The 14,799-nt window shown below is 37.1% G+C and overlaps 2 protein-coding genes across 14 annotated transcripts in view; one reads left to right on the top strand and one right to left on the bottom strand.

The window, feature by feature from the left end:
- The window catches only part of CCDC66 (coiled-coil domain containing 66), a 50,915-nt gene extending 41,902 nt beyond the window's left edge, over window positions 1-9,013 (top strand). For all 6 annotated transcript variants that reach the window (XM_007084431.3, XM_042979190.1, XM_042979191.1 and 3 more), the window contains 5 exons: window positions 3,125-3,612; window positions 4,184-4,224; window positions 4,992-5,233; window positions 5,422-5,546; window positions 7,145-9,013. In XM_007084431.3, coding sequence (XP_007084493.2) covers window positions 3,125-3,612; window positions 4,184-4,224; window positions 4,992-5,233; window positions 5,422-5,546; window positions 7,145-7,231 — 983 coding nt within the window. In that variant the 3' untranslated portion in view covers window positions 7,232-9,013. The remainder of the gene's footprint in view (window positions 1-3,124; window positions 3,613-4,183; window positions 4,225-4,991; window positions 5,234-5,421; window positions 5,547-7,144) is intronic.
- Window positions 8,636-14,799, bottom strand: part of TASOR (transcription activation suppressor) — a 49,608-nt gene continuing 43,444 nt past the window's right edge. For 5 of the 8 annotated variants that reach the window (XM_042979182.1, XM_042979180.1, XM_042979181.1 and 2 more), the window contains 6 exons: window positions 13,874-13,996; window positions 12,931-13,090; window positions 12,058-12,166; window positions 10,380-10,558; window positions 10,049-10,213; window positions 8,636-9,169 (listed from right to left, as the gene is read on the bottom strand). In XM_042979182.1, the coding sequence (XP_042835116.1) occupies window positions 8,637-9,169; window positions 10,049-10,213; window positions 10,380-10,558; window positions 12,058-12,166; window positions 12,931-13,090; window positions 13,874-13,996 (1,269 nt within the window). In that variant the 3' untranslated portion in view covers window position 8,636. Of the gene's footprint in view, window positions 9,447-10,048; window positions 10,214-10,379; window positions 10,559-12,057; window positions 12,167-12,930; window positions 13,091-13,873; window positions 13,997-14,799 lie in introns of all 8 variants that reach the window. The other 3 variants (XM_042979185.1, XM_042979184.1, XM_042979183.1) reach the window with 1 other exon arrangement.

The following is a 14,799-nucleotide window of genomic DNA, read 5'->3' on the forward strand; positions in this document are numbered from 1 at the left end:
GGGGGATTGAGTGTGCCAAGACCGGGTCAGTGCCCTAGAGGGGAATATCTCAGTCAGCACCTAGATTCAGGCTGAGTGGAAGCCAGACCTTCACGCATCAGCTTTTAACATATAAAAGCATATACAGTCCCAATAGGACCACAAGCAGAAGCGCACCTGGCCTCCAGAGCCAGGTGATCAAGGGGCACCCTGCACATAGCAGCTGCAGAAACCAGGGCACAAAACATAGAATCCCAGGCAACAGACATGTATAAGGAGATATTGGGACCGTGGAACAGGACAGAGGAAGAACGTGAAAATGACACCTGCTGGTTGGAGTGAGGTAGACAGGAGTGGATGGACAGGAGTGGATGGAGGAAGGTCTCTAAAGATAGCATCTGCCAGGGGTGCAGGGGATACCTAGAGTTTTAAATGAAGGTAATACTTGCCAGCCTCAGTTCCCTGGAACAGTATCCCAGCAGGTCCCTAGATGTGTGTTAAGTTAGATGCCTGCCCCTCACTTTATGTGAAAGAGGCTCATCTACTTATATTACACTCTGGGCACTATTGGCTATCTCTGCACTGGGCCTTGGGGCAAGTGAGTCTACACAACAACCCTTTAAAAGCCATTTCTTCCCTCCACTATAGCTTGGTGGGTCTCATGGGCATGAGCCTGTTGGCTTTCAAAGCAAGATGTTTTGGGGGCTCATTTCTCAAGTGCAGGTCTTAAAAGTTGGAGTGCCTGATGTAGGGTTCAAACCCATCGCACCTTAGGGAGCTGCTCTGGGTTACTAACTTACCTACTTAAGCCACTTGCTTACTTAAAATTATTCTGCTTATGAGCTCTTGGTATTTTTTGATACTTCACTCTTAAGCTTGAAGAATCTGGTTCAGTCCCATCCCTAGGTCCAGATAAATTACTAAGTTATATAAATCCTACACATTAAGGGAAAGTGAAAATAAGTTTTTAAAATAATGGAATTATGTGTCTTTTCACTGAGCAGCTCTAAATAAGGGAATTCAATCAGTCAGAGTCCCAAAACAGAATAATTCAAAATGGTTTATGTAGGAAGGGAGTATTTCCAAAGGAGAGTCAGAGATTCAAAGGAGAATCAGAGGTAGTGCATATATCAGATTTATGGGAACCAGAGAGGGTGCATGACTCTTGTGCTAGGTAGCAACTAAACTGATACCGGAACCTAGAAGACAGAAGTTGTGTCAGAGGGAACTTTGAGGGCAGTGATGAACTATGGTAAAGGGACAGAGTCAGCCTCAGGTCAACTAAGAGAATGAGCCAGTGGAGTAAATATCCTGATTTCATTCTGTTCCCTCCCTTTACTCTGCTTGTGAACCCTGTTGACTGAAGCCAGAGGATCAGGAACCCATTAATACAGTTCATACCAGTCAGCTTGCCAGGGTAGAAAAAGGTGTTAAGTGGGTACAGAGTGGCAAAAGAAGATACCCACTATGAGAGTGATGCAGGCTGGGCAGCCTTACTATGATTGGTCCTAAAGCATGTCCAGCCTGGAATAACACACCCTAGTAAGTGTGCAAAATAAGAGAGCAATAGCTAGAGTTAATTTTTTTAAATGTGAACACAAACCTTTTTTCATGACCTAATTATGTATTTAAAGTTTTAATCTTGAGTGAAAGAAAACCTTTTAAAAGATTGTTCAACTGGTCCCATAGCTGTTACAGCTGAACACATCACTAAACATGTAAGTTGTAAAATTTCAGATTTTTTTTGAGTGAACTGTTCCTGACATTGTGTGTGATTCAGGGATGATCTGCAGGCCGAGTATAATGGTATATGAGATCTATAGATCTAAATACACAAAATGCAATGTGACTTTTATCAGTAGCAACATTTCCCTAAAAATTTGGTTCCAAGGAGGGGGGTACAAAAGAAATTTTCCCAGCACTTTTGGGGTGAAGACAGAAGGACATTTTCCAGATCCTGTATATTTTTGTATGTTGTTAATTTCAAAACAAGTTACCAGAAAAGCTTAACATCTCAGAAGAAATTTTTTACATTGCTTTTGATGACACTTTTGTCAGTTACTCTTATAGGGAAAATTAAGAGTTTTGCTCAGAAATACACTTAGATGTAGAAGATGATATTACATACGGCTTCTGTATATTCTGAATGAAAACCAGGACAGTCCTGTGAAAAGTTTTGTTTAAAAAATGGTCTATTTTATGTGATGCTAAGAATGAATCAGCTTAAGTTTCGATCCATGCTGTGGCATGGGTGACCAAGGAATTATGCTGAGTAAATAAGCTGAGCATAGGGTCGGGGAGGAGTGCACAGACACACAAATATTACATAGTTCCACTTACGTGAGGAATCTAGGGTGGGGTGGACACATTCATAGAGGTGGAAAATAGAGTAGAGGTTGCTGGGGGTTGAGTGGAATGTGGAGTTACTGCTTAGTGTATACAGGGTATGTTTGGGGTAATGAAAGGGTCTGAAATTGTGCAGCCCTGTGGGTATGCTTGCTGCAGTGAATGGTACACTTAAAAATGTTGAATGGAAGATTTGGAGAAATTGGAACACTTGTGCACAGTTGGTGGTAATGTAAAATACTGTAGTCACTATAGAAAACATAAAGAATTTCCTCAAATAATTCAAAATACAACTGCCATATGATTCAGCAGTTCCCCTTCGGGGTATATACCCTGAAGTCTTGAAGAGCTATTTGGACACCAGTGTTACTGCAACACTAGTCATGATAACTAAAAGGTGGAAGAAATCCAGATGTCCCTTAACAGATAGATAAAATGTGGCATTTAGACACCTCTGATGGTATATATTATTCAGCCTTAAAAAAGGAGGAATTATAACACATGCTACAGCTTGGATGAACTTCGAGGACATTATCCTAATACGAAACAAGCCTGTCGCAAAAAGACAAATACTGTAGGATCCTACTGACATGAAGTACTTAGAGTAGTCAAATTTATAGAAACAAAGTAGAATGGTGGTAGCCAGGAGCTTCAGGCAGGGAGGAATGGGAAGTAGTTTAATGGGTATAGAATTTGTTTTGAAAAAAAAACAAAAAACCCTGTGTAATACCTTTGAGAAAAAAACCTAAATTTTGTGTTACAACAATTAAAATTAAGCCTTTGAAGTTTTTCTTTTTAGATGACTTAAATACAGGAATGTTCACCAATGCAGAATCATGCTGTGGATCAGTAATAGAGAGGGAAATTATAAATTGTTCATCCCCTGAGATTCCTGCAGAATTTAGTGAACAACTTCACACTAAGAAAGACAAACAGGAACTAACAAATCAGGATAAAGGAGCCAACTTAGAAAAAGAAAACAGTTGGTATAATGATCAGTGGAATGAATTCACAAGGACAGAGAAAACAAAACCAGTGAAGAAATGTCCTAAAAGGCCCGACTGGAATATAAATAAGCCACTCAAAAGGTATATTCCAGCATCAGAAAAGTACCCTAAACAGCTTCAAAAGCAGAGAGAAGAAAAAAAAGTAAGAAGGCAGATGGAACTGCTTAATTTGGTAGAAAGAAACAGTCCTGGACACCTCTCTCAAAATAGAGGGCCTTCACCAGTTCTTCCTTCATCTCAAGAAACTGAGCCAAAGTTCAGGTGGCATCTAATCAAAAAGGTAAAACTCCTTTGTCTTAAAATATATTTTGAAGTATGTATTGATGTTTCTAGATTGAAAACCAGGTTCCCCACATGCATGTTTTGACAAGGCTGTTCTGTATCTGAACAAGAGTTTAAGAAATGTGCTTTAGTTTATAAAGGATTGTTAAACTATGGCAAATCCATCAAGTTTTATAGGAACATAGCCATGTTCATTCCTTTATGAATTGTCTGTGGGTGGCTTAGAGTGGTTGCAAGAGACCACATGGCCCACAAAGCTAAAAGTGTTTACTGTCTGGCCCTTTGCATAAAAACTTGACACTTAAACCCTGTCTAGATTAATGCTGTTCATTAAAATAGCTACTCAAAATTCTTGTTTATAGTCCATATTGACAGAGGGTAATTTTACAAGGTCACGTATTACTGTATTGGTTCCCTGTGACTGGAAAAATACAAAATCTCTATCCCATCATCCAGTATCTGTTATTCAAATATTATCCTCAGATTATTTCCACAAGTAATCATCAGAAGTATTTGTGGGTATATAAGGCAAATACTGTTACTCCTTTCTGCATTTATCTATCTTTTAGGAAGAAGATCCTCTGAAAATTAATTCTTTCAGCAAGGAAAGGTATGTTATGGACTGGATGGATTCCACAGCTACTTAGTGCTGTGTATATGTGGTAAAGAAATACAAAATATTTGCTGAGAATACAGTTGAGATGAAAACATGAGCATGTATGAAGTCAGTAACTGGAGGTCAGACTTCCACGTGAGGCATAGAGGTTTAAGGGATATGTGGCTGGCATTTTGCCTAAAATTTGAAGGCCCAATTTGGACTGGGCCTAATAAACATCCTGGGTGGGAACGTAGGTAAGGTATTGTTGTCTGCAAACTTAGCTAAAATAGTTGGAATTTCCAGTTATGTCAACAGTGGAATAGACATTGTACTTGGATGAAAAAATGACTAGTAGGGATAATGAAAAATTCAGTTAACCAGTAGGAGATTTAGATTGTTCGGAATTTGATTCTATGCCTTTGAACCAGATGGTTTAGCGTTCTGTCAGAATGTGGCTGTAATGAGTTTAGTTCAAATGGTAAGTATATTATTTTATGCTAAATTATCTCAGGAGAAACATTAGGCTTACGTTAACCCAGCTAATGTTGATCCCCCTTTTTTCCTCTATGCTGTATATATCCTTGCCAAGTAAGAACTCATCCTATTCTGTTGCTATTTAGGGAAAGTATCCTAGAACTCACTTCTGTACATAGTGTTCCTAAAGGTTTTACATTTAGGATAAATTGAAATGTGATTGAAGAGCAGATATGCTTACTCTAAAATACATAATTTTGCATTAAATCTTCTTAGTCCTTATTGTGCTTTTTTGAAAAACACAGGTCTCCATCACCACCACCAGTTCCAGTGGTGAAAAACAGAACACAACAGACTCAGACACTAAACAGTAATTATGAAAGAGAGAATCTGATCTTAGAAGGCAGTCAAACAGAAACATCACCTGGGGTTTCTGAACCATCCCATTTTATCCCCTATGTCCGAACCAATGAGATCTATTACCTTGATCCAGATGCACCACTGTCTAGGCCTTTAACCCAGGATCTTCAGTACCAAAATCCACATGGTAAGTAAATTCAAAATCCAAATTAATATTCTTGCCCTTAGCCAGGAGAGGTAGAATTTCCATTTTGGGGTGCATAACTAAATTTTTAATTGAATATGTAAGTTTATTAATGAATCCTTAGACTACTCTAAGATAGGGCTATATCATATTAGAGTTATATTTAACATACTACTTTCATCTGGCTTCAGACTGTGACCAAGAACAAGGACAGCTACTTGACTTTGGTGTCAGGGACCCACTTCTTAATCCTAACTTGTTGAAAAACAGGGATCGACAACAAGCAATCCTTAAGGGACTATCAGAACTGAGACAGGTATGATGAGCCTTTTCACCAAGTGTGGATGTAACTGTTTGATGGAGGGCTGTGTGTTGGATCTTAAGCAGGCTCCATGCTCAGCGTGCAGCCTGATGCAGGGCTCAATCCCACAATCCTGGGATCATGACCGGACCCGAGTTGAGAGTTCAACCGACTAAGTCACCCAGGAGCCCCTGGAAGGCTGTATTTTACTTACTTACAGTGCCTAATTGGTTACATGATTTATGTCCCTTCTCCCACATAAAAAATTCACCTGTGTTATTAACCTTGAATGGAAATAAGATTTGCCATTTTTTTGGGGCGCCTGGGTGGCTCAGTCGGTTAAGCGTCCGACTTCGGCTCAGGTCACGATCTCGCGGTCCGTGAGTTCGAGCCCCGCGTCGGGCTCTGGGCTGATGGCTCAGAGCCTGGAGCCTGCTTCTGTGTCTCCCTCTCTCTCTGCCCCTCCCCTGTTCATGCTCTGTCTCTGTCTCAAAAATAAATAAACGTTAAAAAAAAAAAAAATTTGCCATTTTAAAAATCTCTCCAGTATGAAATCATGAGACAGTTCTAATATTAAGACAATTTTATTGAATGGGAAAAAAAAAAAGCATACATTTGAAAGGTAAAACATGATCAATAAGGCCCTAAAACCAAAAGCAGAAAATACACAATTATGCTTTAATAAACTCTTAGTAATGCAGTTCACGTTTTTTTAATTGAATGTGTTGGCAGTGTTCAGAACAGAACAGTGATCCAAGTCCCAAAGAATAATATAATCCAGTGTGAAATTATACATATAACCTTACTCATCAGACTACATCTTTTCCTCCCAGACCAATTATTGTCAGATAAAAATAAAATCTGGTAACATACACACTATTTTAAGGCTATAACCTTTTTCTATCAAGAAAAATAAACTGCCACTTTAGAAGTGCCCTTTTCCATGTCCAGTCATTTGCTAATGCCTCTTGCATTTCAAATTGTTGATTGAACAGTTGCTTACTAGTTCTTTCTCACAGAGCTAGAAAATCACCCATACTAACAGAATTATGTAGAAAGTATCCTTCAGTTCTCCAAATGCTAGCTTTGGCTACATATAGATTGAGTTATGTCACAAGCAGTAAATATTTTCAATTTTCCTTTAAAGTGACAAGGCACTTAATAGAGGTAAAAGTTGTGAGGTCAAGAGGCAGGAATATATATGATTGTACACAGTGACCCACCTGTATAGTAGCCACATCTTATTTCAGCAGAGCCTTGTCTAAGCCACTAAGGTTAGTGCAGTCAAGATAAACACTGGATGTTTGGGGAGACTCCTTCAGTGTGTCTCATTACCATTTTAAGAGCCATGTCATTGGGGAGACTTTGTTTTACAAGTTAGTCATCCCTCTTGGTTTTTATGCTAAGAAGATAATCCTGGGTATACAGCATCCAAGTGAGTAAGTTTTTTGAGTGGTTCAAAATTCAACATGACAAGCTATGGCTGAGTAATGGAATTTATTATTATAGGTTTTCAAAGTAAATAGAATTCTGGGTTAGCAGGGCTGAAATGTAAAATAGGAATAATTTGCAAGTCTGCTGCACACCTCACTAACATATTAATGTGATTTCAGGGCCTTCTCCAGAAGCAAAGGGAGTTGGAAACTAATCTCATGCCTTTAGCTGCAAATCAAGAAGAGAATTTTAATTCTTCGTTTTAAATGTAGAAAATCAAATCCTTCACGTTTGTTGTCTTCTAAATTATAAAATGTGTTCATTGCATAACTGTATTTTCCAAATAACCTAGATTTATTTTAAAAATGCTTATTTAAAACTTGTACATTATGTAGTACAACACTGTGTGTATATATATATATATATATATTTTACAATAAAACGGACATTTTTTGTAAAGCTTAGTAAAGAAAAAAAAACATTTCTGCTCTATCACAATCTAGGCATTTAAGTCCTGTAAAAACACTTTCCACTTACCTTACGACAGGTTTCTGACCTGTTCACAGACAACGTTCTTCTACACTTATGAAGCTTATTACTAAGATACCACTTAGGTATTTTGCTCTATAAAAAGATTTGAAAGGTTAGAACTCAGATTCTAAGTTCTTCTGAAGGGCAGGCCCAAAGGAAGGTCTGACTTAACACATCCCAACTTTTACTAGAGTAGCTGATTTGGTATTTCTTTTCTCTAAATCCTTTTTTTTCTTCTTTTCTTTTCACTTGTGGAAACTGCATTTTCAAAAACAGTTTGCATTTGTAATGCAGGCAGTTATTACCAATATAGTTTTAAAACTGATCGCCATATACTTTGTGAATTTGAAGTTATTTTTTAGAACAGCACTTAAGTGTTTAACACCTCAAAAAATATACTTACATTTTGCTAAGACTACCAATTTAAAAATCCATAGCAAATTTGTTCAATGCCTTTAATAAACAAACCTATCTTTTGAAATAGGAGACTGAATTTGATAAGTTAAATTTCACACTAAGCACTGAAAATTGTTAATTATCAAATACCCTCGAATAAAAGGTTGAGCAAAATTTTAGCAACAGGCAATTTTTACATGGCTAAGCTTAAAGATAAAAATAATGCTGCCTGGTATTAAGTCCTAGGTCTTAAATCTTGAGGTATTGAGCCAAATCCTGTAAATATTTATTGACATCACTGGCTTATACCTGTATAAAAACACTATACAAAAGCTTAAAATAAATACAATAGTTGACTGATATGTCATTTCAGCAAAAGTAGCTGGTATCCTGACAGAGGGGGGGAAAAAGTTATTGTTTACTATGGTTTTGCAAATATCTAATTTTATGTATAAAACAGGCTTCAATTTGAAGTCTAAGTACAGGTGACATATAAATGTAAAACTTAAAAGTGCCAACATGAGATAATTCAAGTACAATATATGTTAAAAATATATATATTTATTTCAATTTTCAGATGCTTCAACTGTTACAGGCCATCATGATTTAAATAAAAGGAAAAAAAAACATTTGAGAAAGGACAAGAAACCTTTTGTTTAGAGAATGAAATATAAATTGTTATTTCACTTATAAGAAACAAAGTCCATAACAACCTGTTTCAAAAAAAAAAAAAAATTACTATAATTATTTCTCTTTTGAAAACGGCCTGGAAGAATCACTTTTCCCCCAACTTAATGGAGATGGAGATTTATCTCTATCCAAGCTTTGAGTATAAGCAGATAAAAAGTAATTTTCACTTTCTTGAGACTGACTTGATGAAAGGGCATATGGTGTCCCCAAAAATGTCTGATGAGTGAGAACGTTAAAATGACTAAACTGATGGGACATATGTAATTGACTGTGATAAACCTGAAAGCTGCTATATGCATCTTGTTCAGTTGAACTGCTGTTCTCTCCTTCAGAGCACACTAGAGCAACAGAAGCTCTCTCTTCAGAATCAATCTGACAAGTCTTATCTTCTAATAAACTTTTTTGCACGTCAAGAGACGATTGCAATTCAATTTGAATATTCTTATTTTGATCTGTTCCACGTGATCCTTTGGTCTCTTTCGCCAATATTTCTGAATGAAAATTGCTGCATACTTCTATTTGTGAGATTTCATCCCCTGAATCCAGAGACATATCCTCTTCATCCTTTTCATCGTTTTCTAAAAGAGCTACATTTAAAAAACAAAAAGTCCTCCTCTATTGAAATACACAATTTGTTTAAGTTTTAAAATTATACACTACTCACACAATATAACGCGTCAGGGTCTGCAAGTCCACAATCCCTTAAAGCTTGGTCTTCTGCCACAAGTTCACTTAGTCACAACACTCACACTAGGTGTGAATGTCCAGATAATCCGATGCTAAAAGCTTCTGCGAAATGTGTTCACGTTTAATGTTGGGAAATCCCAACTCCCAGCTCCAAAGGGGTTAATGTCAAAACAGCATCTAAAGTTATACGGTAATTCAGTATTTGACAAGACAAATAAAAAATAAAAATTTTGACATCTAGCTTCACTGGATTATGACTAAACCAGTTAGTTCTATCAAATGATCATCTCTGCTTTTCCTCAAAAACAAATTACATCTTTCATTTAACATAAAACCTGGAACCAAAGCAGAGTCCATCTCACGAAAGACTAAAGCTATGGATATCCCTTACTACCTTGTAATTAAATTGCTTTATACATCTGGGGAGATTTAGTAGCCCAATGCTAAATCCCCATTATCTGGTGTCCTCCTTTTAAAAATAGAACCCCTTTGCTGACAACAGCAGCCAATAAAAGCTTACAAACCCTCAAAGAGAAAATGCCTACTCTATAGTATGCAACACAGTAACTCTTAACAGCTTGTAGTGATTACAGTATAAATGAGCAGATTTTGTGGATGCTAAGTATAAAAATCATAGGTGCCTTGAAACACTTTCCCTGAAGCTATTAACACTAAGGGTGAGTAGTTTCAGGACAGGCATTTCGTTATATGAAAATGAAACAAAACCGTTCCTCTTTTTCTGTCTGCCTTAAAGAAAAGGAAAACTACTGAAAAGTTACCTGACTGCGACTCAAGATTCTCATTAGCACCAAGCAGTGGAAGGTTTTCTTCTGTGATTGAGTTGTGATAGCCCACAAGATTTTTAAAGTTTTGCATAAAGTCTTCAGTAGTTGCAACCACTATTCCATTATCTGTATAACTGGAAATCATCTTGATATTCTTTTCTAAATTAAAAACAAGTTTCTAGTATAAAACACTTGAAACTATACATGGACAAATGATGGTGCCTACCCCCAATCCCCATAAAAGTGCTCAACACCTACCACAGGCCCAGAAAATCCTTGCATCCACACCTACATTCACAATAGGAAGCTTAAGGGCGCTCTTTACCTGTTAAAAAGACTATGTGTCTTTGCTGTACGTTCTGAGCCTGAAGTCTGATGAGGCAATCCAATTCTGGTGCATTTCGAGTTTGTGAATCACAATTGTGGTACGACAGAATTTCAACCAGGTGCTTCTTCTGATAGACATTCAGAAGCGTCAACAGACTTAAAGCTTTAGCATTCAATCTGTGAAATTAAATAGTTCAATATCTGGATCTGCATTTCTACAGTATGGAAATTTTTGCTTCAAATTAAAACCATAATTTCTCAATTGAGGCAACTAATGACAACTGCACTGCTTAGTTCAGTGCCTAGTGAATGGGTTTCTCCTAGGGGAGAGAGGGGAGCAGGAAATGTGCAACCTACATGTAAGTCCAGGGGCTTTCTATGGGTGTAAAAGCCTGAGAGCCGGCTATTCAGCTTAGGCTAAAAAATCTCAGTTGTTTTACTTAATAAAAAACAACAGTTCCCTTTAACTTTACTAATTTAGAACTTGAATGAAGGACACAGAAGGACAAAAAATATATATAAATATCTCCTTCAAAAAAATACATGGGTCTAAGCTGTTTCTACACCTCCAAGCACAAGGCAACAAGTGGTAGAAATTACTGACTACTGTCAGGAAGATAAAGGTACTAACTTTGTACCAAAGTTACACCTGTGCGCCTCACTGTTATCTGGTATACAAAAGTAAGGCTTCACTGATGCCTATTTCACATGATTTGAAGATAAAACAAGTTTCAAAAGAGTGAATTACTACAAAAAGTTACTTTTCAGTTATTTAAGCCTGAATTTCCTTCTTAAGTGTACCATGGGATTAGAAGGTATTAGGGTATAAAAAAAAGTGTTTTGTAGTCTGTTTCAGAAATGCTGGCTGACAAAATGTGGTGTTTTTTTTTTTTTTTAATTTTGAGAGAAAAAGTGTGAGTGGGGGAGGGGCAGACAGAATCCCAAGCAGGTTCCACACTCAGCGAGGAACCAGACATGGGGTTCCATCTCACGACCGTTTAGATCACAACCTGAGCCAATATCAAGAGTCGGACAATTCACCAAATGAGCCACGCAAGCACCCCTGTAGAACAGAAGTCTTAGTCTCTCAGATCCCTAATTATGTAAATATACTATATGGACTCTCTAGTAGGAAGATACAGTATCCAAAACTCCTCTATCATTTGTGAAGCCTCTCAAGCTGACTAGTGTTCTAAGGACCACTGGGTATGCTAGAAATCACCTATTTCCATAAATGAATGTCCTAATCACAAATCTCCTTATGTCGGGATTAATCCTTGTCTCAGTATGTATGCACGTCACTAGATTAGCTGCCTAAATTAGTCCTCAGTTGGGAAAGAGTCTGACCTAGTTGGCATATACAGTTTGGTTAAAAAAAAAAAAAAAAAAAAAAAAAAAAAAAAAAAATTGCAGACTATTCCCTCTTGATTATTCTAAATCCCCAACTGGCAAAGATGAAAACCATTTTACCTATATATATAACTAGAACTTCAACTTAAGAAAAACTCTACCTAAATAAGAATACTACTTCCAAATAGGCTAGAATTATATCTACATTCCCTTATGGCTGGCTAAAGATACCTGTGAAAACTGAACAGCATCGATGATAATCTATAAACACAGAAAAATAAAATTTTAAATCAGCAACCATTATACAGTTATTTTTCAAATCTTACCTGCCCAATTCCTTTAGTTTTTTCTGAAATTTACAGTGGACTTTCCATTGCCATTTTCCTTCTGGAGTACTAAGTTCTTCGAGGAATGTCAAAAAATTTTTAAGGTTTTCTGTTAGAGATAACAAAGTTCATCTTAAATTCAATAAATAATAGTCAATCCACAACTGAATTATGGAAGAAATTTTTGTTGACATTATACAGAAATGTCTACTTTCCTTTTTTGTTTTTTATTTTAATTTACTTTGTTTTTTAAAAATATATGAAATTTATTGTCAAATTGGTTTCCATAAATGTCTACTTTCCTATGTAGTGTTGCCCCCCACTTTTTTCCCTCTGAGGGAGACAGATCTATACATACTCTTAGATTTAAGAACATCTACATAAAAAAAAAAAGAACAGGATGATAACAATAACCAAGCAGAAGTGATACAAATGCAGTAGGAGCAGGTAGCCTTGCTTTATACCAGATTTAGAGGAAATTATTTGCAAAGACTAAGAGAAAAGAAATTTGAGGCAATATGAAAATGTATTAGTTATCTGTGATTGGCAGAATGGACAATACATTTAAAAAGCATGAGTCACTGAGGTGCCTGGGTCGCTCAGTCAGTTAAATGTCCGACTCTTGGTTTCAGCTTAGGTCATGATCTCAGTTTGTGGGATAGAGCCCTGCGTCGGGCTCTGCACTGACAGTGTGGAGCCTGCTTGGGATATTCATTCTCATTCTCTCTCTCCCTCTGCCCCTCCACTGCTCGTATGCGCTCTAGCTCTCTCAAAATAAATAAACTTAAAAACAAAACACAAAAGCATGAGTCATTAATCAGAAAAACCTAGAAAAGACAGAAGTTCATGCTCGAAAGAATGCACAAATCTTACCAATTGTGATAACTTCTGGATTTAGAATGGATTCATCAGACACGATAAAACCTCCAGATACAAATAATTCATTATATGTATGATTTTTAACATCATCCAGACTATCAACACCAGCAAAACTAACACAAGGGAGCTTCTTTAAAGTCACCAAGCCAGGTACCTATTTAAATCCCAAAACAAAAACAAATAAAAAATGAAATGGTTAAGACTCAAGTGTGAAGTGACCTACAGGAAAAGTCTAACAAAATGCACTACAGCTCATATATATTAGTGTGTTGCTTCTGGAAAGCCAAGCACAAAAATAATATTCCCAACATGTTCAAATACATAAATCAACATTTATGTACTCGGTGAATACCGTAAACAGAATGCTCTAAAGAAAAGGTACCTACAAACGGACTTGGAAACAGAATGATATAGGCCAACCTGTCTGGCCCTGTGAGTGCAGGCAGAATTCAGAGGGCAAGAGCCTACGGTACTGGAACAGTCAGGAAAGCCTTCAAAGGGTAGTAGGACTTGAGACAAGCTCAGAAGACTGGGTGGGGTTCCTCCAAATGCAACGGAAAGGGGAAATGATGTGGCAGAGAGAGGGTACAAACAGGTTTTACCTGGGACATACGAATGAAAATGACAATGTAAAGAGAGTGAACAGACCCACTGACATTCAAGGAGTCAGTATTCCTAGTCTTGATGAGTGACAGGGAGGGTATGGGACATGCCGCAATTTAAAATTTTGCAAAGGTACAAACTTGATCACAAACTGATTCACAGAAGGATCATTTAGGTCTCAAGCCCTAAATCTACCAACCTTGAAGTTTTCTCTCTTTTCAGACCTTACAAGGATATTTTAAAAACAAACAGCTTTAGTCTCAAAGGCAGTAAGATTTTAAAATAAGGGAGTTTTTATAGCCAAAATAATAGTGAATTTGACTTAATATTCTACCTTGTGAATGAAACCTGCAATGTCTTCATTCTGAATAATAATCAATAGTTTATCTAATTTTGATCTTCTTTCCAAAAACTGTTCTGGATGACATTCTGTATTGCCTAATTTGATAAGATATTCCTGTTAAAGAAAAAAACTAAATCAACATTAAGAAGTTTTTTTTTTTTTTGCAAATATCCATTTAACACTACAAATGCAAGATAAACTGGCAAGTGTAACTACTGTTCGAACACTAGCAATGATGACCTTATACTCTAGGGACCCTAGAGATCATCAAGTCCACTCTTCTTATAAACAACCTATAGCTCAGAGTTTAAGTGGCCAGTCACAATGTTACAATGCTATGCAGTGAAAACTAAGTAAATGTCAATGGTGGGTAATAGAAAAAGCCATAAGAACAATGGATTAGCCAGGTTCTTAATCCAGTTCCATTACTTATTCTGGGCAACCCAGAGTCCAATCATCAACCACTCCCTCACTCCCGTTTTCCACTCCATTTAAGGCAAGCCCTTGGCTATTTGCAGCAAGGTTGCCAGTATACTCCTTTAGTTATAAAGCACTTTTCTCACTGTAGCTCATTTAATTCACAACAATCCCAAAGTCATTCATACAGAGCTTCAGTGTATACGATGGCATTCACATACTAGTTAGCCATATCTGTCAAGTTTATACCTCCAGCCGAAATAGACCCTCCCATCTAATTAATACCTCCCTCCATGTTGGTGACATGGTACTACCTTTCAAAGGACACATGGTGGTAGTACAGGCAATTTCCTTTGCTCTTTGCTTGCTGGTGGAATCCTGAAGTCTGAGGTAAACTGCAGGGCCCTAGAGGTCACATTCCTCTTTTCACAGATACAGGAGATTAATTTTCTCAAGATTGGCAAGGCTGGTTAGATAGCCATTAAATCTAAACCCAGCTT

Source organism: Panthera tigris, chromosome A2 (assembly GCF_018350195.1).
Source record: "Panthera tigris isolate Pti1 chromosome A2, P.tigris_Pti1_mat1.1, whole genome shotgun sequence".
Lineage (NCBI taxonomy): Eukaryota > Metazoa > Chordata > Mammalia > Carnivora > Felidae > Panthera > Panthera tigris.